Below are 25,912 nucleotides of genomic sequence, written 5' to 3'. Positions count from 1 at the left end.
CGATCAGTGTGTAAAGTTGTTGCTCTTTTTTTGGAAATGTGTTGGTTTTATGTTTAAGAATACATGTAAATATATTACTGCGTTATTATTATTTATTTCTGAGCATCTCCATACCATAATTATCAATTTGAAATGCCAATGTAATCACAGCATTATAGCACAGAGGAGACCACTGGGACATATACTTCCCACTAATTGTTTTTCAGAAATGAGTCATGGAAAAAATATAGACAATGTCCTGGTCCATTATATGGTTCAATTTATTGATGTTTGACAGCAAATTTCACTGACAATATTAACAGAAATAATTTAGTCACGAAAGGGTTAAGAAACCAAGTAATTAATAACATAAAATCCAATTCCAGCATAAACAAGAAAGATTCTCCCTGCTGCTAGATATCAATATCCATTGAAAATGGAGTTATTTTGAAAACCAGCTACATAAAGAATAGCAAACAAAATTATATTTGAATTGTATTCAAAGAGAAAATAATTTGGGATACCACAGAATGGAATTCAGAACCTATATTGTGTCTTTCTTCCAATATGGAATTAAAAGAAACTGAAAAGCACCAAATGATCTATTTAACATTCAATTCACAGAAATTGAATGATGCACTGAAATTCTAAAAAGATATAGTATCTAAATATCATGGAAAATCTTAAGTTGAATACTTTGATGCTATCCCTTGGGATGTGCACAATCTATTTCCACGTAATCTATATACCACTCAAAGTATTAACATATAATGCATAGTGACATTGTATTCCGTATGATGTTTCTCTCAGGCAAACAAGTTGCTCAGTGCTTGGTTAATACTAATTCTCTGCTTTTTACATTAATTTAATACTTTGATAATCGAGCAGTATTTGGAAGGTATTCTGTTTGACAAATCTGAACAATAAATAATCACGGTAATAAACATACATTATACACAAATACACATCTATACTTTTTTAACAACAATAAATTGTGCATTGCTATAAAAGCATTCTATTTTGTGACAAACACGAAAGACAAGATTAAGAGAACAAGGAACATAGAAATGAATGAACAGTATGAGATAAGAGCTAACCTTCCTTTCGCTGCAAACCTCGGGCCAATGTGTGGCAGAGTGTCGGGAACTTTCTCACGACCTGGACTGGCACGACTAGGTAAACAAGAGAATACGGGGTCATGCAGGGATGGAACTACAATGGCATTCACAGAACTCAGCTTGTTGGGAAACTCAGTATTTAAAACATATTTAAAAAAGATTGAACTAAAAGTAAACTTAGAGAGAAGCAGTACTGAACTAAAAGTAAACTTAGAGAAGCAGTAAAGTGTTTTGAAGTGTACTAATAGTGTAACTGAAGCCGACAGCATGTATGTGAATATAAGTGCTCTGATTAATGTGCTATTTTATTCAAATATATATGAGGTATATGTTCCCTCAAGTAACTGCAGGTTACTAAGAACAAGTAAAATGCCTTTTAAGGTTATGTCACGCATGTGGCATGGTGAGCCAAAGGCAGCCAGGTAGAGGGGCAACTCCAGTCTTTGAAGCACATGAGGGCTTTGCATTCTTGAAACATTAGCTTTCTCTTGTTCTATCAGGGTTCTTCATGACTAGTCTCAGAATAGCTAGAACCACGTTTACATTGACTCTCGAAGTGATTATGTGTTACAAGTTTCTTTGTGCTCTGCTGAAATTTTGTTAAGTGTTTAATAGTAGCAAATTCTTGTTAGTGCTTTGCTACAACTGTAATAATGTCACAACATATGTACATATTATAACAGACTCTTATACACTATTCGTGTGAGATTACCAATTCTTGCACAGAAGTTAGAAGGGAATTTTTAACAAGACTTTCAGATATATCTGCTGCACAGAAACCCAGTCCAAAAATTCATAAACAAATTGGGGAAAATCATATCAATTTTCCATTAGAAGTGAAGGGTAAAATGGTATATCTTACTGAGGACAAAAATTGGGGAAAACAATTAGAACAAGTTCCTGAAAACTCCCTTCAAAAGTTTGTAAAGGGAAAAGAAATTGATAAATGGTGAACTATCAAAATTAACATGAAAAGTCATTGTTATCCAAGAATTGTAACTATGAGGTAGATTGCTGTAAGTGGATTTTGCAAAATGTCACTGGTGGGGTCAATTTATCTATTTTAATAATTTTACTTGACAAAGCATGATTCCACTTATATGGCAATGTTATATCACAGAATAATAGATATTAAAGCATTTTCTACATGAAACATCCTTGCATGATTAGAAGAATTGAGGTATGACGAACAGTAAATGTATAAAAGGATATTAGGATATATTCCATGACAATTCTATCAATGCACAGAAATCCAAGAATGATGTACGCTATTCTTTGAACAATGATCAATACTGAATGCAAAATCTAGTTTTTCCCACAAGTATCTGCCTCCCGCAAAGAGCTGAAGACATTCAATTTAGAAAAGAAGCTTGTAGTTTTACGCAACTGTTGATTTCGTAATCATAGTCATGGGAACTCCAGTTTTACATGGTATCTGAATCACAGGAACTTTACTTTCAATTTGAAAATCCCATGCGCAGTAGTCTGGTTTTGAACCACAACAACCAAAATGAAATGCCTTATGGCTACCTCACCCCAATCGATAAATTTAATTCAGGAATTTTAAAAATATGATCATCAATAAAGAATTATCTCTACAATATTTCTGATATCTCCTAAGACAAGATATGTTTTGAAAATCTGTATCATTACAAAACTAAATTTCAATTGGAGGTATCTTATGTCCCAGTCAACTGAAGTATGTGCTCTGGCTGGCCATCTCGTGACTGTGTAAGGCACTGTATGTGTTCCATTTACTAGTTTTAATATACAGTGTAGGAGATTACTCGCAGTTACCTACATTAAAACTGGAAGAGATGACTTGTAATCATATGGCAACACTTTGCATTTTGAAAAGCTTCAGTAATTTAATCCTTTGCTCTAACAAATGCTGATATCATAACAGATCAAAAACTTTCACGAACATCTCTAATATGTATGAGGAAGAAAGGAGCATCTTTTAACAAAAGATGACATGAAAGTATCTGTGAATCTCAAAAATCAAATTCTGAATGTTAAATTTAATTTTTTGATCTTGTGTTTTAAAGTTAATTAACTCTCCAGCAGGCGTGCTGCAGTATAAAGTACACCACTGCTAAGTTTTCAACTTGGCAACACTGTAGCTTTTCTAAGATTGGTTGCTCGTCTGCTATTCCTTCAGTGTGACCTTAGTTGTTGAATGTGAGTGCATAAGAACGGCTGTATTGTAGCTTCAGAACATGTCACAGGCGGGCTACAGAGTACCCCGTGCACCCGATTGAGTAAGTATTTCGACTACATTATTTACGAATATTTTCAAGCACGTCACCATTTAAAACACTCAATTTATGATTATTTATCTAATTACAATATATTTTCCGTTTATTTAGGATATTGACGTGTGAGGAAATAGCCAAATTACTTCACGAACAGTCAGAGGAAGACAACTTGGACAGTGCAGAATCAGGTGAGGAATATGAATTGATCACGAAAACTGAATATGAGGAAGGTCTCACTTCAGAGGATGGATCTGACTCAGAAGGAAGTGAAAATGAACGTTATAAATACTTTATTGGAAAAGACAAAACCACCAGGTGGAGGAAAATTGATTTTTCAAAGGTATGCAAAACTAAAACCAAAACTGTCAAGAGTATTTCCTGGTCCTAAACGTAATGCAAGAGGAATCAAAGATTAAATATCTTCCTTCCATAAAATAGTTGATGAAGATATGGTAGATGACACTGTGACTCACACGAATATGTATTAGAAGATGCTTGTGTAATCGGATCAAATATCTGGAAAGTTTTCAAGCGTGCAAATAACATTTATTATTGCATTTTCACTTGCCACAGTGTATAATATGCTAGCATTTGTAAATATTAGTGATGTGGATAAATAAAATTTGATGAAAATGACATATTTACTATTATGTGTTGTTGAAGTGTGGGGCATAAAGTACACCACGCGCCTGGTCACGTATCATTTTTAGGCGCGCCTGCTGGAGGGTTAATTACGTACGTAAGAGACCTAATGATAAAGACTGCAAAACTTCCCACCTGCAATACAGTAATATGAATATTAACTTTTCATGGGACATGATTTAACTTCTTAATTAAGGAGTTACACTATGACATTACACACACACACCAAAAAAAATGAATATTCAGAGCGCGTAAGTTTTTTCAGTAAGCTTATTTGTACTGCTCCTACCTAAGCTTCCCTACATCTTAGATTCAATGACTTCTGCTAAACCCATAGGGGAGTAAAATAGAATGTAATTATTTTCAAACCAGAAAAACAAAGAAAACACAAATGCTCACAAAGTATAACAAACTACATCTGTTCAGGGTATCAACAAAAAACACATTCCTTTCACCATGCAATGTTCATGAAATAAAACCAATTGGCTTATTACATGAATAATGCCTTGTTATGAAGAAATAAACCAAAAAATCAGTTAGTGATATCATTAGAAAAATGAGTAGTGATGCTCAGACTACAAAATAATTCTGGTAGAGGCGGGCCATAAATTGACAAATGCAAATTCAAACAACCAGGTGTAAGTGCTCTTGAGGAGTATTACTACTTTATCCCAATACTGTATTATTCATAATGTACTAATATGCAAGTTATTTATGTCAAACAGAAAACTACAATAACCATAATAGAATTCTGCAAATCTATCTCATCCAAAATGCAAATTTAAAAAATTCTGTATTTCTTCAAATCCAAGACGACATTTTTTTCTCAGTATCTCATGTGAAAAATCAAGGGTTGTTTTGCATTCGCGACCTAATAGTAATGAACAACACTGGTAACCACACTGCTTCCCTTCACCCCCTGCCCGCGCGCACAAAACTCGTTGACCATCAATGTCCGTATCTTTATAAAACATTGTTAGCCACGGCAACCGGTTGTACAGTGCCTCTGTGCAACATCACTGGTTCGCGGGAAATAGTGACAAGAGAATGACATTCTATTAAACTCTACAAAAAGTTTCTCAAATCTGCAGAATGGTATCAAAACAAGCGAGCCTTCGAATTCTTAGAAAGGCCACAGCTACTCAGTGCCCGAGTTATAACGTGTCTACTGTACCCGACGCTTACTGAATTAACAAATTTATAAACAGCAGGAATATTTTCATGATGGATTGTCATATTGCAGAGACATGTGGTACGATGCCAATTTTAAGTTAATAGTTATTCAACTCACGGATATAAAGAATAATTGTGCCGTTGCAAGAAAATATGTCATAACTAAAGACAATGTTCGGCGTTGACATAAAGACAGAGACTAAAAAATGCGTACTATACAAGGAAGGCATTCATATGATTACACAAAACACTTTTTAAGTCTAATTACATTTTTTTTAAAGGAAAAAGTGGGGGTTGTCTTGCATTCAGGGTCGTCTTGGATTTGGAAAAATACGTATATCTTGTAATAACTCACGTTAAGTTTCCAAATGCTAATTTTTCATGCATAATGCTCAAAAATGGCCCATGCCTGGCAAACCAAATTTATTTCTTTAACTATCTGTAATAAAGTTACTTTGTTACGACTAAAATTAGCTATCTATATGATAAATAACACAATGTTATGACCTCTTAAATATCAAGATTACATTTTACCATGGATTATTCAAAACACTTTGAAGCAACAGTTTTAACATACTGAAACATGCAGCTTAGTTAAAAAGATATTACAGCTACACAGAAAAACTGTTTTGACATGCTACATAATCATTATATATAACACAACAAAGACACGGAAGTGTTACCCAGTACCTCCTCCCTCAAATCATGCACTGCACAGTTTTTCACTAACACATTTAATATTTTCAGCAACGCTATTCTAGACCCTCAGACTGGTCTTGACTTCATGACAGAGCAGGGAATAGAAGTTGAACCAAGCTGTCAACTCTTCTTAAGTAATCATAATCCATTATACAGGTTAATATTTGAAATATCACAGACTAGTGGCAACATTCTGTATAATTAATTAAAATTCATCTTCGGTAGGAACCCATCCTCAAAGACGCGCAGGTCGCCTATACGGAATTGACTCAAAAGACTTGCACCAGGCCTCTCTGGAGGCATACCTCATTTATTTATTATTACTGAGAAAGAACTATTTGAAGCATACCCTTTCCCACCCACAGAAAACTCTAATGCCCTCACCAAAAATTTTATCTAAAATATGTGGCACTGGATGACACGAGCAACTATCCAAATATTTGTAGCATTGAAGCAATGTAATTTTCGAACTACTGACACAGAATGCAAATTACAAAGTGCAAAATGAAAAAAATCTTCATACCAAAACTACCAATATCTATTTTTTTAAATATCAAATAATACCAGTCCTTTTACCAACCAGTCTCTTGAATAGCAACATTAGAATACATTCTTGCAAAAGTATTAACCTGCCCAATACAAAGCCATGCATGGACGTGACAACACGACAATAAATACAAACCTCGACTTGCGTGAAGCAGCATCATGCTCAGGTGATGAGTCACGGTTGTTGTCACGCTGATCCTTACTATACATAGGAAGGGAAATGGGAAAAGAGGAAGAACAAAAACCAAAAGTGCCACAGTTAGCATGCAGTGATTTACATACACATAACACAAGAACATGAAGACTACAGCACACAAAAAAGTAATGGAAATAAACATTTACCAGGAAAACATAAAACTGTACACAAGTGATGAGCAGTATTGGTTTCTCTTTGGAATTTTCTTCTATCCGCATGTACACATCTACCTACCTACCTACCTACCTACCTACCTACCTAACTACCTATCTATCTATCTATCTATCTATCTAACCACACCTACACATCAGGTGTTAAAACAATGAAAGCTACCATGATGTAAACTGACAATAAGAGTCCGACTCGTTGGCTGAATGGTCACCGTACTGGCCTTCGGTTCAGAGGGTCCAGGTTCGATTTCCGGCCGGGTCGGGGATTTTAACCTTAATTGGTTAATTGCAATGGCACAGGGGCTGAGTATGTGTTGTCTTCATCATCATTTCATCCTCATCAAATAGAGTCAAATAGAAAGACCTGCACCTGGCGAGCCGAACCCCTCCTGGGATATCCCGGCACTAAAAGCCATACGACAATAAGAGAAACAAGGGAACAAAAAGGTACCTAACATTTAGTTTGAGATTATCCGGATTTGATTCCTACTTCTATCTGTCTCAGCAAGTTCCATCCTTGGAATATTATGTGAAACAGCAAAGAATTAATCTAATACAAGAAGGAATGAATTCCTTGGTTTTCTTAAATAATTTCTTTTCCTAAGATACTTAAAGTCAGATTCCTACCCTGAGCTAACATACCAGGCTAGTGGCTTGGGCATTCCCTCCCCCTCACCTACCCACTCTCAACTCAGCTCAGCTCAGCTCATACCATCAAGTTTGCCCCTTCTGTCTGTATCAGCTCATACACCTGTTGTGGGCTAGCTTTGAGACATACAGAGGTTGAGATGTGTGTGTATATATAGCAGCCTTTGTGGTGAAAACTGACCCACCCTGTACATGTATAGCACAGTGACAAGCATGCAGCCTGCAGACCTTATGTTACAATCATTCAGCAAAGACAGGAAATAAATACATACGTTTAACAAGGCAGATCACAATATTCTGGGAAAGCAAAATATACTCTGTACATAAACATGATTTGCTTCCCGAGTACATTTTACAAACATCTAACATTGAAGTGCCCAAGCAATCCAATGGTAATTTTCCATATCATCTCAAGAGCACAAATGTTTGTTTTGGCACCATGTTGTCTTTATGTATTTTAAATAGAGGGAACAGCTGTTGTCAGACAGCATTATTAAAACATGTATTAATTGTCCAATTTACTGTATGTACTTGCTATAACATCCCCTCACCAATTAAAAAGACACACACACCGCCCACCCCACCCCTTTAATTTTCAACAATTATGAGGGGGGAGAGGGGGAACCTGAAAAGAAAAAGAGTAAAAAAATCACAAAAAATCTTTCAAGGGACCAGGCAGCAAGTACAACGTTTAAGTTAACTTTGTTCTCTCCCCCTATCCTACATTTCTCAATGCCCTTCCGGCTTCCAAACTCCACGTCCCACGCGGGAGCGTGTAGTGAGTAAAAGTGTCGAGTACACAAGCAGGAGTGAAAATGAGGAAGAGAACAAGTTTTACAGCATCCTTCAAGTTGAATGTGTTAAAATATGCTGCAGAAAGTGGACTGACAGGGGCGAGTCATAAATACGAAGTGCATCCGAGTACGGTTTGTTATTGCGTAACCAGAGAGACAATGTATTGGGAGAAAAAAAATTCCTCCCATGATATGATGAAAGGAAAATAAGAAATGTGAACAAAAAATTTCTGGAGTAGGTCAGGGAATCTATAGACAATGCAATGATGCAAATCACGAAATGATGCCGTTTAAAGCACATAAAATTGCATAAATTCTTGGTATGGTAGAGAAAGATTTTAAAGTAAGTAGATGTTACTGTAGACAGAACACTTGATGCGCTGGAATGGACTAAGTTTGCAGAGAAGGATATCACTGTGCCAGTGGCTTCAATCAGATAATAGCAACAAAGTAATTGAATTTTACTGCTTTACCGCAGGACTTCGGACATTCCAATGCTGCGCAGCCTTGAAGTCTGAACAGCGCTGTGCGGCTGTGGCATGGTGTTTAGTCATGTGACCAGTCAGCGCTGTGGTAATGAAGGATGGGCCGATACAAAACTGTTTAAAGGTGCTAATTTCACTTTTGGAATGAAGAAATTATAGATTTAAAAAACTATTTGTGTTGATCTGAATATGCTAAATGTTCAGTTTTCTGCTTTTAAACCATGCCAACCTAACTTTTCACCTCCCCTATTTCTGAAGTTCAAAATTTGGGGGGGGGGGTATTATAAGCGAGTAAATACAGGATATTAATCAAACAATACATTGTCAGCAATTTGGTTTCCTGGATTTTCCTGCTAGGTTGTCTGTGGCCATTAACCTTAAGTGGCCGCCAATGTTCGCATGGCTCAGATCGCCTTGCACACCTAGTGACAACACAGCCTGAGCCAAAATGAGCTTGGTTAGATGGAAGCCGCCAAGTTGTTCTTGGCCCGCTGCAGTAGTGTTCTACTGAATGTATGATTCAAAGCAGTGTATCTATTCATTCAAGTGCCCGAGTGAATCGATTCACAGGAACGGCGAGCTCACGGCACACGATTCACCTTACTCCCAGCGGACAGTGCTGAGTGGCGCACTCACTGGACATTGGCGGGGAGCCGAGCTTCCGCTGCAGCGAGACAGTGAATCATGGCACATCGAAAGAATCGTGAACGAGCGCGGCTCAGTGAGACACAAGATACACACTGCTCCGGCTCCTTATCGGCTCACTGCAGCGAGACATACAGTGAGCCATGCTACACTGAAAGAATTGTATGCTATAATGGACTCTCAAGCTCAGCTCATTTGAAAAATAATACCCATTTGCATTCACTGTCCTCTTCTTACAGGGAGGTTTAAACAATAGATGGATTTATTTGCAGTGTTAAAAAGGCAGTCACAACATAATTCTGAAGTAGCTAGTAAGTAGGTAGGCTATTAGGTTATACTATTTATTAGTTTAATGAATCTTAGTATTATAACTTAGTTGACATTTGACAATTAAACTCGACTCTAGCTTGCCCTATGACTATGAGTCATGCTCATGACAACTCGAAAGTACCTGTTTTATATTGGGAAGAACGGCTCAGTATTCTCTCAGTTCATATGTCACATCGTTGCACAAGACTTCAATCATATGTGGACAGACGCAGTAACAGTATGTTGAATCAGAAAACCAGCGGGCTACTGTACATCTCGGGTAGCCTATACAAAATATGACTATTAAAAAAAGTCCTCAGCTGATAGAAAAATACTTTTTTTTAAAATGATTGAGCGAGTTGTCGTGCGGTTAATATCGCGTGGCTATGCGCTTGCATTCGGGGGATGGTGGGTTCGAATCCCACCGTTGGCAGCCGTTAAGATGGTTTTTCCGTAGTTTCCCCATTTTCACACCAGGAAATGCTGGGACTGTACCTTAATTCAGGTCATGGCTGCTACCTTCAAAATCCTAACCTTTCCCACCAAGCAGAAACCTTCGATGTATTACAGTAACTAGCATTTTTTCTAAGAAAGGAGTTTTGAAGACCAGATTGCAGCTGTGAGCACTGAATGCTGTTGCTGCTGTCTTACCAGCACATACTACACAGATGCAGTAGGAGCGGTGACCAATGAGCCGTGAATCGGATCAATGTATCGATTCAGTAACGTGAACGGAATCAAATGAATCGATTCAGTAAAATGAATCGAATGTCCCATCACTACGCTGCAGCAAACTTTAGCAAAAATATCCATGTGGACCAGTGAGCATAACTGTCTGGCTGGCTCACTGTGAGCTGTTATGCAGGAGTCTACTCAAGTTTCCTTCCCATTACTAACAATTTACTGTTACCATTCATTGATTAATACTTTCATACTTACAAAACATGAGTACTGCAGGCGTTGAAAGTTATTTTGGGATATCATGCATTTACAAAAATATGTGATCCTTATCCTAAAGTAAGTTTCCAGTAGGGAAACATAATTAAATCTCACCAAGTGAGAATGTAATACCAACAAAATCCCAAGCTCTTCAGACTTTTTCAAGTGTTTTGCCACTCAAAAATCACTACCACCACCACCACCTTTTCCAGCAAATTGCTCCTTTTTCTTTTTTTCTTACTCCAGCTTGATTTATAATTGTCAACCAATATATCTACCCTAAAAAGAACTATTCTACATTTGTGTGGGTTGCCAATAGTAGTACACTATACCATACAATCAAGTACAGCCTGTATATTTGCCTGTTTGTACTGCCAGTAGCCTATGTTCATATTTTTTTCCCCTCTATCTAGTTACGAAAATACAGGATGACTGCTTATTACCTGTGTACAAATTAATTACAAACAAAAGCTCTTTGTCATTAATACAGGCAACAATGACAAAAGATGGCAAGGACTGAAATATACCATGCAAGACCAGTAGTGATAGACAGTGTTGTAAAATGAGTTCACAAACATTTAAACACAAACCTGTGATGCTACTAAAATGAGGTGATTCAAAAATCTCAACCGAGCATGTACCAGTGAAGTACATTTTTTTCTCCATAAACCAGTTCAATAATACGAGTGTGCCTGTGAAAAAAAGGCAGATACTCACGTGACAGGAGTCTTGGGCCTAGACAACTTCCGATCTCGCTGTTGCTGAGTCATTGGTTGTTTCACCTGTCTTGACTTGCATACACTGTCCACTTCACCCTGACGTTTGGATGTATTCTCCATAAACTCGCGATGATCTGAAATGAGGCCTTGCAATGTCGGCAAGTCATCAGGCAATGGTTCTGTCTCTAGAGCCATCAAAGTGCCCTCTAGTCCAGCTAACCAAGCTAGAAGCTCTTCTAGCAGACCTTCCAAATCTCGTAACGAACGGAGATGTTCAGAAAGTCTAGTCTCGCGCTAGAATCATAAGTTATGCAAAATAATTAGTCTATTATTTTTATTCAAGTTGTGATCTGAAGAAAATCACAAATTTGTTATGGTACTGTACCTGGGAAGCCCATGTGAACACTTCTTCCCACCGGGATTGAATGATAGTAATCCAGTGCTTGATAACAGTTGCTCCGTCAGGATGAGCTTTGGCTAGAATCTTCTGTGCAAGAGCAATGGTTGCATCTTTTTCACGTTCCTTTTCAGACATTTCACGCATGAATCTGAATAACAATCAAGAAAGTTTACCTATTCAGTGGAGCATAATGGCGGGGGGATGGTTTCTCCTCAACAATAATATTAACAACAATCAACTAATTGCAAAAAACATTGATCCTTATAAATAACTTACTTCTCATGCTCGGCCAACTGATCTCGAGTATCTTGCTCATCTTCTGGTAATGGTCCTGCAAACCGTAGCTTCATTTCAGCATCCGACAGCCATTCAAGAAGCATGTGGACTGCTTTGTGAAGTTGTTCAGCCTGAATGAAAAGGAAAATTTTTTTGTAAAGGCTTAGAATAATGATTTTCCTGAAATATAAACAAAGCTCTAAAAAACAATTAAATGTTTCTGCACTGCCATAGAACTGTAAAAAAATTTGCTTTAAACGAAGAGTACAAAAAATCAAATTCTTCAGACTGTTTCTCAAACCATCATCGGTTGCTGCACGAGAATTTTGCTCACAATGAATTAGGAAACACATTTTCATGGAAATGGTGAAGATCATAACTGTGCCCCCCCCCCCCCCCTCTCTCTCTCTCTCTCTCTCTCTCTCTCTCTCACACACACAGACATTTCTAATGCTGTCGTCTACCTGTTAAAAAGAATTTGCATCAAAAGTAAATGGTTTAATTTTAGAACGCTACTTGTTTTAGTTGCAGCAGGCACGTGAGCATTTCCGTCATCATGCAATCAGTTGTGTGATTATCTTCTTGCTTCAACATTTTATGTTGAATGTATAATTTATATTAATATTTTATGTATAGTATAACCTGTCCTTAGTGGAAACCCAAGGAACCAGAATTATTTTTTTTTCCATTGTATACAGGATTCCGGTTCATAAAGGTGGGTAAAAAATAACATAAAATTCACAAGTGTATACCACCGTTAGAAAATCCAGTAGTAATTATTTATATGACTTTGTGCGGTAGTATATACAGTAATGACTCTAATCACATACTTACATACACTAGTTCATCAGCTCTAACACAAATCTGTTCTTGCTTAGAACCTCCTCACAGAACACAGTAGTACATTATATACGTTTATTTAATATGCATTGCATGTTTTATAGAAATAACACCAATAGTAATACTGTACAGTACTGGCATTTGCTTCTTCCAGTGATCCAGAATTGTACGCTGGACACAACTATCCCTGGTAGCATGGTTCTCAATAAAAATACAGGCACGGCAAATAATGTTGAATAATTCTGCGTCATTCTTCGTTAACAAAATAGACAATGTCCTTCACTCTTAATAACAGGGCATGTAGGTAGGGCTACACATTATATAAACCATCTTCTTCGCTGTCTTCATCGCCTTCAATTTCTGTTCCCTTTCCTGGAGGTGATGGGTGACAAACTCTTCGATGGTTTCTAACATTGCCTCTGTCTCAACTTCTAGATCAATGGCCATGTAATCTTCTCGCCATAATTACACGGTTCGCGAGTTTGATGTAGCGATCTTTATCTCGGCCATCCTAGATCCATTTGGAATAAATATGTACAAAAGGGTGAGGGAGGAAATTTACATATTTTTTCACATTATAGTTGCAAAATTTCCTTCCATTTCTGCATCAGACAGGTTCCGCTGAACACAGGTAAACTCACATGAATAACATACATACATACATTATCATTATAGACTGTTATGACTTTCAGCGTTCAGTCTGCAAGCCTCTGAGAATTTACTAAACGTCGCCACAATCCTCGATTTGCAACTAGTGTTGTGGCCTTATTTAGTTCTATACCTCTTATCTTTAAATCGTTAGAAACAGAGTCTAACCATCGTCGTCTTGCTCTCCCTCTACTTCTCTTACCCTCCATAACAGAGTCCATTATTCTCCTAGGTAACCTATCCTCCTCCATTCGCCTCACATGACCCCACCACCGAAGCCGGTTTATGCGTACAGCTTCATCCATCGAGTTCATTCCTAAATTAGCCTTTATCTCCTCATTCCGAGTTCCCTCCTGCAATTGTTCCCACCTGTTTGTACCAGCAAGCATTCTTGCTACTTTCATGTCTGTTACTTCTAACTTATGAATAAGATATCCTGAGTCCACCCAGCTTTCGCTCCCGTAAAGCAAAGTTGGTCTGAAAACAGACCGATGTAAAGATAGTTTCGTCTGAGAGCTGACTTCCTTCTTACAGAATACTGCTGATCGCAACTGCGAGCTCACTGCATTAGCTTTACTAAACCTTGATTCAACCTCTCTTACTATATTACCATCCTGGGAAAACACACAACCTAAATACTTGAAATTATCGACCTGTTCTAGCTTTGTATCACCAATCTGACATTCAATTCTGTTGAATTTCTTACTTACTGACATCAATTTAGTCTTCAAGAGGCTAATTTTCATACCATACTCATTGCACTTATTTTCAAGTTCCAAGATGTTAGACTGCAGGCTTTCGGCACAGGCTGCCATTAAGACCAAGTCGTCAGCATAGGCCAAACTGCTTACTACATTTCCACCTAACTGAATCCCTCCCTGCCATTTTATACCTTTCAGCAGATGATCCATGTAAACTACAAACAGCAAAGGTGAAAGATTACAGCCTTGTCTAACTCCTGTAAGTACCCTGAACCAAGAACTCATTCTACCATCAATTCTCACTGAAGCCCAATTGTCAACATAAATGCCTTTGATTGATTTTTATAATCTACCTTTAATTCCATAGTCCCCCAGTATAGCGAACATCTTTTCCCTCGGTACCCTGTCATATGCTTTCTCTAGATCTAGAAACATAAACACAACTGCCTATTCCTCTCGTAGCATTTTTCAATTACCTGGCGCATACTGAAAATCTGATCCTGACAGCCTCTCTGTGGTCTGAAACCACACTGGTTTTCATCCAACTTCCTCTCAACGACTGATCGCACCCTCCCTTCCAAGATGCCAGTGAATACTTTGCCTGGTATACTAATCAATGAGATACCTCGATAGTTATTGCAATCTTTCCTGTTCCCTTGCTTATAGATAGGTGCAATTACTGCTTTTGTCCAATCTGAAGGTACCTTACCAACACTCCATGCTAATTTTACTACCCTATAAAGCCATTTCATCCCTGCCTTCCCACTATACTTCACCATTTCAGGTCTAATTTCATCTATTCCTGCTGCCTTATGACATCATCATCATCATCATCATCATTTCCCTTTATCCAGCTGTAGCCGGGTAGGGGCAAATATGGTTCCTCTCCACTTTCTTCGGTCTTTCCACCACTCCTCCTCCAACACTGTGTCCCAGTCCAGGTTTCTTTCTATAATGCTGCGTTGGATGGTATCCTTCCATCTCAATCGTGGTCGTCCACGGCCTCTCCTTCCTTGGATTTGCATTTCCATCACCTTTTTTGGCATTCTTTCGTCGCTCATTCGCTTTATGTGCCCAAACCATCTTAGTCGGCTCTTCTCTATTCTATCATTCATTTTTTCCACTCCAATTTCTTCCCGGATTTTCTCGTTCCTTATTTTGTCTCGTCTACTCTTCTGTATCATACTCCTCAAGAATTTCATTTCGGCTGCCTGTATTCGACTCTCATCCTTCTTTGTCATTGTCCAAGTTTCTGCTCCGTAAGTTGTTATGGGTACGTAATACATCTTGTACATAGTATCCTTTGCTTCCATTGGCACATCTTTGTCCCATAACATATTTCTTACACTATGATAGAAACAACTTCCAGCTTGAATCCTTTTACTAATCTCAGCATCCAGTCGAGCATTCTCCATTAATTCACTCCCCAGGTATTTAAACGTTTCCACTACTTCCAGGGGCTTGTCTGCAAGTCTAATCTGACCTTTCCCTTCTTTCTCCCCTCTCGTCATAACAAGAGTTTTACTCTTTTCTACACTTATTTTCAATCCACATTCTTCAATCTTCCCATTCACCACATTCAACTGTTCTTGAACCTTCCTGTCGTCTTCTCCCCAAATCACAATATCATCTGCAAATAACATCATGTTCATTTCTCTTCCTCTATATGCTGCTTTTGCTGTTCTCATGATGTCATCCATTACTATTGTAAACAGGATTGGTGATAGAACACTTCCCTGTCTCAGCCCACTAGTTATTTTGAACCAACTTGTCCTGCCAACTTGTGTTTGCACGCAACTACAACATTCCTTATACAATGCCATGATCATTTTTATTAATCCCTGTCCAATTCCTTTTTGCACCAGACTGTCCCAAACTTTCGTCCTAGGGACAATGGAGTTTATTTACTATCCTTTCCACTTCCTCAAGCATAATTTCACCAACATCATTTTCCTCCTCCCCATGAGCTTGGCTGTTTGCAACACCACCATGATGATTTCCTTTTACATTGAGAAGATGTTTAAAATATTCCCTCCACCTCTCCAGTGATTCCCTGGGATCTGTTATGAGTTCACCTGAATTACTCAAAACACTGTTCATTCCCTTTTTCCCTCCCTTCCTAAGATTCTTTATTACTGTCCAGAAAGGTTTCCCTGCTCCTTGACCTAGCCTTTCCAGGTTATTACCAAAACCTTCCCATGACTTCTTTTTGGATTCAACAACTATTTGTTTCGCTCTGTTTCTTTCATCTACGTCGTCTGCCTCGGCCCTTGTTTGGAGCCATTTCTGATAAGCCTTCCTCTTACGTTTACAGGCTGCTCTCACTTCATCATTCCACCAAGATGTTCGCCTTTTCCCATCTTTACACACAGTTGTTCCTATGCATTCCCTTGCTGTTTCTACTACAGCACCCCTGTATGCCACCCATTCACTTTCTATATCCTGAACCTGCTTACTGTCTACTGTTCAAAACTTCTCACTAATCATATCCATGTACTTCTGTCTAATTTCCTCGTCCTGGAGATTTTCTACCCTTACTCGTTTGCAGACAGATTTCACTTTCTCTATCCTAGGCCTAGAGATACTTAGTTCACTACAGATCAGATTGTGGTCTGTATCATCGAAAAATCCCCGAAAAACTCGTACATTTCTAAAAGATTTCCTGAATTCAAAGTCTGTTAAGATATAGTCTATTATGGATCTCGTACCCCTAGCCTCCCATGTGTAGCGGTGAATAGCCTTATGCTTGAAGAATGTATTCGTAACAGCTAAACCCATACTAGCACAGAAGTCGAGCAAACGCTTCCCATTCCCATTAGCTTCCATACCTTCCCCACATTTACCAATCACCCTTTCGTATCCTTCAGTTCTATTCCCAACTCTCGCATTGAAATCGCCCATTAGCACTATTCTATCCTTGCTGTTCACCCTGACCATGATGTCACTCAATGCTTCATAAAACTTGTCAACTTCATCCTCATCTGCACCCTCACATGGTGAATACACGGACACAATTCTTGTCCTAATTCCTCCCACTGACAAATCTACCCACATCATTCGCTCATTTACGTGCCTAACCGAAACTATGTTTCTTGCAATGGTATTCCTGATAAAGAGCCCTACCCCAGACTCTGCCCTTCCCTTTCTAACACCCGTCAAGTACACTTTATAATCTCCTATCTCTTCCTCCTTATCTACCCTTACCCGAATATCACTTACTCCTAGCACATCCAGATGCATCCTCTTTGCTGACTCAGCCAGTTCTACCTTCTTTCTTCCATAAGCCCCATTAATATTGATAGCTCCCCATCGAGTTCCATTTCATTCGCCAAGTTGTTTCCAAGGAGTCCCTCGCCTGTCAAATGGGAGTGGGACTCCATTACTCCCATAGGTCCGAGGCTTGCTTAAAGTGTTTTGAGCTCGGTAAATTCATGAAGCAGGATGCTGCCCTACTTGCACATAGTCCAAGTGAGGATCTCTCTTCTAACGGGTTAGGGACCACCGGTGAATTGTATAGTCCTAGCCGCCTGACCACAAGGAGGGCCACGACTCAGAATATGTCCGAGATGCCCACTCCCATTCCATAGCAACGGGTATCCCGACTCTCAGGACCACTTACTAGGCCACTCAGCCGTTGCCCATGGTTCACGAACGAGGACGTGACTACAGTAACCCACAAACATCACATGAATAATAATAAACATAATTCACGGGACTGGAAAAATTTTCCAATATGGAGACTTCTCTGGTTCATAACGGTTCCACAAAAGGCAGGTTTTACTGTACTTGATTTTACAAAATAAGCAGATTAAGGGAAATTCTTAAATTAGCCCTAGTGGAACACCACCCTGGTAAATACACGATTTAAAAAAAACCAATACCATATTTATGCGAATAATCCCCACATTTTTTTTTTTTTATTATTTGAGCTACGAAAATGGGGTGAGGGTTTTAATTGAGTCAAGGTTGGCAACACACTCCTGGCTCATCTAGTTTTTGATGCTGAGTGTACAGTTATGCTTTGTGTAACTGCAGATGAAAGAAAACTGTCACCATATGTCATATTTCAATGGAAAACAATTCAGACTTAATTCTAAACTGCCTTTACATTTTAAAAAAATAGTATTTTACAGAGTAATTTAAATTCAAAATTTCTCCACATCATGATGGAACATGTCTTCCGGAACGTGCAGGGGTAGATTTCCACACTTTCACTAAATTTGGTGCGTCTATAGTGTGTTTCATAGTTGAAGTTCGAGTGAAATCGCAATTCTTTTGTATTCGGTATTTTAAGGAACGTCACAATATCACGTAGCAGGGAGTGTGCGGAGAAACGGAATCCATGAAAACTGGCAATGCCGTCAATTGGTGAAAAATCACGGCTCATAATTATAATCTATTCGTACGTACCAAACAATATTGTCAATGTCGATGAAACTGCTTTTTTTTAATGCCGAACCCAAACTGACTTATGGTACTGTACTGTGTTGCAATGCAGGCTTCCTCCCCTCGTCGTAAGAAGGTTCGATAAGCCACAATGTTTTAAGGGTGTCTGACACTTTCCGTTCAAGTACAAGGCATCTAAAACTGCTAACAGTACAGTAAACCACAGTATAATTTGTCCTCATCCTTGAATCGTGTTTTTTACTTCTCCCGTTGCGTAAGGTCATGTTTGCTACTGATTTATCCAAGTGCATTATTTGAATAATGTAAATGCACTTTGTTGGATACATTTCAGAAATAGTATTTATTCCATGGCATTTGAAACGTTTAAACAGCGAATCAAGGTGACTGCATGCATTAATGGGTCTTAGAATGCTTTGTTATGCGGCAAGAGTTGGCATTACAAGAGAACTCGAGAAGTGCCATGGCAGGAAATCATACAAGGAGAGTCACTGTACTGTAGTGCAATAAAAAACGGAAGTGAGAGAGAGAGAGAGAGAGAGAGATATCCTACAGGCTTAAAAAGTCCATCAAATACAATGAAGAAGAAGCGAGAGACTTCCTACTTTCTCCTCTTGTCATAGCAAAGTTCGACAAAATCCCTATGTTTTAAGGGCATCGGATACTTTCTGTGGAAGGCATCTAAAATGCATACAGTACAGTAATCCAATGAATAAAGCACTTGCACAGGGGAGCCAGCAGAGATTTCTCATCGCCTTTCAACAATTATTTTTCTTTCGTTGCATGAGGTTATGTTTGGCATTGAATTATCTAAATACTGTAAATGCACCTTGTTGGATACATTTTGGCAATAGTTTTTTCATGGTATTTTAAAGTTTTAAACTGTGAATCAATGTTAACTGCTTGCAATAATGGGTATTCAAATATTTTGTGACACGGCGAGGGTTGGCATTTCTTAATTACAAGTTGGCGGTTAATTTGAAATCACGTAATTCGAAGTCCGATTTCTGCGTTCCAAAGACTTCAAATTAACAAGGTTTTACTGTATCGCAAAACTAACATCCGAATGCGCCAGTGTGTCTGTTTCAAGTGTTTACATTGCATGAAAAGAACTATCCACCATCGGCCGTGTTCCTATCCGAGTAAAAAGAGACCACGTGTGAGAAGTGTTTTAGACGTGGAGTGTGACAAATTTGTAAATAATTTAGGAGAGGATTCTAGTGATGCAAGAGACAACGAATCTTCCAATCTACAGTAAATCGAGCCTATTGGAATTTCAGATTAATGAAATATCTGTCACTTAAGTAGACCTACTTGCTAATTTTCATGGCAGATATATTTTAAAGCAGTGATAACGTATTTGTAACATCTCAGACAAAGGAGCTATATCCATAAATTTACTTCTTCATATTTGCGTAAAGACCATGTGGACCTCGCAGAATGATATTAAATGTTTGTTTATGCCTACATTACTCTTTCGATGGAAAGAATTTTAGGTCATTTTTTTTTTTTTTTTTTTTTTTAATGAGCCTTCCTAAAATTAGTGTGAGGTGATTATTCGGGTAAGTACGGTAATTGTAACCGACAAATCTTGTAAAATTCATGTGTGGCAAAAACCTCGTGCATGACCAAGCACGTGACAATAGACATAACTAGTGGCAAAAACCTCGTGCATGACCAAGCACGTGACAATAGACATAACTACCAATGAGGGGTTAAAAGCATTCTGTTAAATAATGCCTGGTGCATGACGGTAAATGATGCTGAAAGAAACAACTTCCCTAGCTATGGAATTATACAGGAGATGTAACAAACATGGAACTATTATCCAGAGAGAAAATTAAGAAAAAGGATGTCAACCAAATTAAAGTGAAATTAATCCTTTCAGATACGGCTATTACTTCTACCTTCATATGTTTATATCTCACCTCTTTCAAGGCCTCTTCAAGTCTTTCCGTTTTCCTTGAGCTAAGCATAGAGATCTTGTCCCACAGTCCAGTAAGTTCCTGCAGTTGTGAACGTATGGTTGCAGCATCTGCAGGAGTAGCTTTGGCTTCCAGCTCTTTTCCTGTTTTCTGGACGGATTCCATCTGTGCAGCTCGCCCTTGGAGGTCCTCCTCGAAAGTCTACAAAGAATTTGAACATACAATAGCAGTAGTAAGAAAAAGTAATTACAAATATTAAACTTTGATATTATTTTTAAGGGATTGGGGCAATTGAAAAATAAACTCCAAATACTGATATCAGTTTTCGAATACATACAAATTGCAACATTTGCTTTGAATAAGAGTCAAAAATCCTAAAATGAGTCTATATGGTTCTTCTTTTCCTACATCTTTCTTCCCTCATTTTAATATTCATCTTAGTATTTTTTGTTTCCTTCTACATTTCATATCTTGCAACATAAGTTGACAGCAGTTCACTTCCACTCAACTGTCTAGCATTAAAGCTAATGTAATCTACTTTTGTTAACTCGAACACTCTATATAAGTTTTTATATGAAGTGGAACATCAATTTTAATGAATTAGCTGTCAATATTTTTACGTGACCAACAGGTAGCCCAATTCCTGGGGGCTTTAAAATACTGGGACACCCTCTCTCCAGGGGTCATAAATATGGAGGGCCCTTGCCGTTATGGGTGAGGTCCTCAACAGCATCTACGGCGGAGAAGATGAACTTCGGTACAGTGGAGATGGCAGACGGGGCAAACTCCGTAGCGTCTCTACTCCAGAGGAGTGGCTAAGAAAGTCGTCTTGTCTCCACGTTAGGGGTGGCCTAATTTTGAACCTGGCAGTAGGTAAAAATGCCTTTGGGAGTGGCGAGCCTATCGTAATAATAGCCTATATGGATAAAGCAGATATGGTACCTCGGAAAAGGTTAGGGCGTCCCCTGGTAAAAGCGATGCGCAGTTCTTTGGGTGCTGGGGGAACTGTGAGAAGTGGGCAGCCAGCACAAAACTACATCAAGATTGAGACAGTTAATGTCCTGACATTGACGGGAAAGACAGAATAACTGGTTGACTTCATGAAGGAAAAAGATATAGCCATACTTTGACTGTGTGAGACCAAGAAGAGTGGTACCGGGGGGAGGGGGAGATTCCTCTGAAAAAAGGATACAGGCTGTATTCCAGCAGAGGACATGAAGCAAAAAATGGAGTAGCCATCATACTTAGAAAAGAAATCCAAGAATATGTGGAATCTACAAAATGCGTCAGCGATAGGATGATGGTGATGAGACTCCAGTTTGTAAATGGCATGAAAGATCTATTTCAGGTGTATGTCCCACAAACGGGTATCACAGATGAACATCTGGAGGACTTTTTAGAGGAAGTGGAGAGACAGACAGAAGATAAGGAAGTGCTATTGATGGGAAATCTAAATGCAAAAGTTGGAATGGAAAGATATGCAAAGGAAGATGTTATAGGACCATTTGGATATGGAAATGTAAATGCAGAAGGCGAGTTGTTGGTAGATTTTTGCATGAGAAACCAAATGATTTTTGGAAACACCTGGTTTAGGAAGAACAGTCAGATTACATGGTATGGTTGGGGAGACAGACGAACAAAGGCCATGATTGATTATATAATTGTAGAGAATGAACACCGAAAGAACCTTTTAGATGTTACAGCCATGCAAGAAGAAGCCCTTGGCGGAGATCATAGAGTTGTGATAGAAAACTGAAAGTGGGAAAGATTGAAAAAAACCCATTAAGAAGAGAAAAATGAAGTATGGGAAATGTAGGAGAAAAGCAAACAAGAAGAATTTAAAAGGGAAATAATACCCTTGGTACCCAGGACAGAGATGGGGAATGTTGAAGATGAACAGAAAAGATTTAAGGAAGCATTGGTTGGATGTGCAGAAAAGGTGTGGTAGAACATCAGGAAATGTGGAAGACAAAAAGACACATTGGAGGAATGATAGGGTAAAGATTAAAGTGAAGGAAATGAAAATGGCATGGAAAGTATGGAAAACATCAAAGACTGAATAAAGTAAAAAAAAATATATGTGGAGGCAAAGAATTTGGCCAAGATAGTTGTGGAGGAAGAAAAGAGGAAAAGCTGGGTCCTATTCACACAGAAATTGAGAGATGATATGCAGGGCAGCAAGAAATTATTGTATGGTATCTTAAGAAACAAAAAGAGAGATCAAGTACACACCTGATTTGTGAAGGATGAAGGTGGAAGAATATTAACAAAGCCAGAAGAAATAAGAAATAGATGGAGAGAGCATTTTCAGAAGTTGCTGAACATGAGAACTAATGACAGTCATTCAACGGACCACCAGGAAAGGCAATTAGTTGAAGAAATGAATAACTAAATTACAATGAATGAAATTTAAATGGCAGTAAAAAAACTGAAGAATGGAAAAACTGCTGGAATAGATGAAATTTCAGTGGAGATGATAAAGGCAGCTGGAGCTGTAGGTCTGCAGTGGACATATTGAGTTCTCAGGATTGTCTGGGAGAATAAGGAGGTCCCTGAGGATTGGAAAAAAGAAATAATCATCCCAATTTTCAAGAAAGGCAATAAGAAAGTATTGAAGAACTACAGGGGAATTACTCCGATATCCCATGTTTCTAAGATAATGGAGAGGATAGTGGAAAGTAGGATGAGGTTGAGGGTTGAAAATCAGATACAGGTAAATCAGTTTGGTTTCAGAAGTGGAAAGTCAACTTAGCCCATTTTCATTATGAAACAACTAATGAAAAAGCAATGGGAGTATGGGAAAGATATGGTGATGACTTTCATTGACATTGAAAAGGCATATGACAGTGTCCCCAAGACTAAAGTTCGGGACAGTCTGGTGCAAAAAGGAATTGAACAGGGATTAATAAAAATGATCATGGCAATGTACAAGGAATATTGTAGTTGCGTACAAACACAAGTTGGCAGGACAAATTGGTTCAAAATCACTAGTGGGCTGAGACAGGGAAGTGTTTTATCGCCAATTCTGTTTACAATAGTAATGGATGACATCATGAGAACGGCAAAATCAGCACATGGAGGAAGAGAAATGAACATGTTATTATCTACAGATGATATTGTGATCTGGGGAAAAGAGGACATGAATGTTCAAGAACAGTTGGATGTAGTGAATGGAAAGATCAAAGAATGTAGTTTGAAAATAAGTGCAGAAAAGAGTAAAACTCTTGTTATGTCTAGAGGGGAGAAAGAAGGGAAAGGTCAGATTAGACTTGCAGACAAGCCCCTGGAAGTAATGGAGACGTTCAAATACCTGGAGAGTGAATTAATGGAGAATGCTTGATTGGATGCTGAAATTAGTAAGAGGATTCAAGCTGGAAGCTGTTTCTATTACAGTGTAAGAAACATGTCATGGGACAAAGATGTGCCAACGGAAGCAAAGGAAACTATGTACAAGATGTATTACATACCCATAACAACTTACGGAGCAGAAACTTGGACAATGACAAAGAAGAAGGAGAGTCGAATGCAGGCAGCCAAAATGAAGTTCTTGAGAAGTATGATGCAGAAGAGTAGAAGAGACAAACTAAGGAATGAGAAAATCCAAGAAGAAGTTGGAGTGGAAAAAAAAGAATAGAATTCAGAAGAGCTGACTAAGACTGTTTGGGCACATAAAGCGAGTGAGTGATGAAAGAATGCCAAAAAAATGTGATGGAAATGCAAATGCAAGGAAGGAGAGGCTGCAGACGACCACGCTTGAGATGCAAGGACACAATCCAACGCAGTATTAGAGAAGGAAACCTACAATGGGACACAGTGTTGGAGGAGTGGTGGAAAGACTGAACAAAGTGGAGAGGAACCATATTTGCCCCAACCTGGCTACAGCTGGATAATGGAAAATGATGATGATGATGATGATGTTACATGAAAGAAATTTTTAAGGAACAGAAAAAATTAATTTAATTATAATATCATTATCATTTATTACACAAAACTGTTCAATATCAGACTCATTCTGACTTGATCATACCACATCAAGAAACTTTCATCTAATGATGTTTTGGCACACACCTATTTAATTTAAAAATATGTCATATGAACGTTTATTTTACTCATGATAGTTATTTCTAAACAGCTGAAGATGGCCTAATGATGCCACAACATGTACTGTTGTTTTAATATGATGTCATGCAATTTTGAATTGCAAATAAACTTTTATTTATTGACTAGAAGAAACAAGTATACTTGTTTTTTCAACTGTCACAAATATCTCTCAAATACTAAAACTATTTGAACATTCAATACCAAACTAATAAAGTTACACACCTTTTCAAGCAAAAGTTAACAGAAGAGCAACATGTACTAACCTGTACTAACTTCATGTTATATTACCAATTTGTTATCAATGATGTGGAAAATCATGGGCAGGTTGACTATGAACTGAATTTTCCAAAGTTTTTGATACAGTTGACCATAAACTTGTACTAAAAAAACTTTCTGTGAATGGTATTCATGAACCTCTTCTATCCTGATTTCAATCATATCTCCAAGACCATACACACAAGAGATAAGAAACACAATCATGTTTCTAGCCCTTGTAATGTCACAAGTGCAGTCCTACAAGGTGCTCACAATATTCCATTGCTGTTTCTACTATAAGGGCTCTTTGCACATTCTAAATTCCAATGTTTACACATGATTTAAAACTATTTACAAGAACTGATGCAACTAATGATTGCCTTGGATTACAAGAGGACTTAACTCAACTTTTAAGTTTATTGTTCTGCTGTAAATGGTTTAACGCTCAATCAGGAAAAATGTCAGTCAATCCATTTTTCTAAAAGGAGCTGTATTATCCTTGTTAGACTATAAAATAAATTCCAAATTCCTGTAAATATTGTACAGCAGATAAATGACTTAGTGTATTAATCACAAGTACCTTGAACTTGCATAACAAGGTATTCCAGAGATTTTTTCAATTTGGTCACCTATAAAAATGCCTATGAGGCAGTGGTAAAGAAGTAGGGAACTGCAAATAATAATAGTATTGCATTAAAAATGACTCCATTTGTTCAGGACTCCATTTTGAATATTATTAGGTCACAAAATGTTGCATTCTTAGTGATTTTGTGGATAATATTGGTAATAATTGCACATATGAAGTCATCATCATCATCATCATCATTATTTCTTCGCTCCAGCAAGCCGGGTGAGGTTGTGTACGAGCCTCCTCCAGTTTGTTCTATTCATCCACAGATGCTGCTCGTATATGCGACACCAGTTCACATCTCTAATTTCAAGGTCCTTCAATATCTGTTTGTCCCAAACATCACATATGAAGTGTGAGGATATATTCATGATAGCCATCTTTGTTTCCAGAGATGTTATGGAATAGACTGGT

General features: G+C 38.1%; 1 protein-coding gene across 1 annotated transcript in view; it reads right to left on the bottom strand.

Moving 5' to 3' along the window:
* The window catches only part of shot (dystonin-like protein short stop), a 695,338-nt gene that overhangs the window by 77,158 nt on the left and 592,268 nt on the right, over window positions 1–25,912 (bottom strand). Inside the window, exons 72-77 of the mRNA XM_067150176.2 lie at window positions 20,518–20,715; window positions 11,997–12,127; window positions 11,706–11,868; window positions 11,319–11,614; window positions 6,552–6,617; window positions 1,077–1,151 (exon numbers count right to left, since the gene is read on the bottom strand). Of these exons, the coding sequence (XP_067006277.2) occupies window positions 1,077–1,151; window positions 6,552–6,617; window positions 11,319–11,614; window positions 11,706–11,868; window positions 11,997–12,127; window positions 20,518–20,715 (929 nt within the window). The remainder of the gene's footprint in view (window positions 1–1,076; window positions 1,152–6,551; window positions 6,618–11,318; window positions 11,615–11,705; window positions 11,869–11,996; window positions 12,128–20,517; window positions 20,716–25,912) is intronic.

The sequence above is a fragment of the Anabrus simplex genome, chromosome 6 (genome assembly GCF_040414725.1).
Source record: "Anabrus simplex isolate iqAnaSimp1 chromosome 6, ASM4041472v1, whole genome shotgun sequence".
Classification (NCBI taxonomy): domain Eukaryota; kingdom Metazoa; phylum Arthropoda; class Insecta; order Orthoptera; family Tettigoniidae; genus Anabrus; species Anabrus simplex.
Note: the sequence above shows the minus strand (reverse complement) of the source record. Positions and strands in the feature narration are given on the sequence as shown.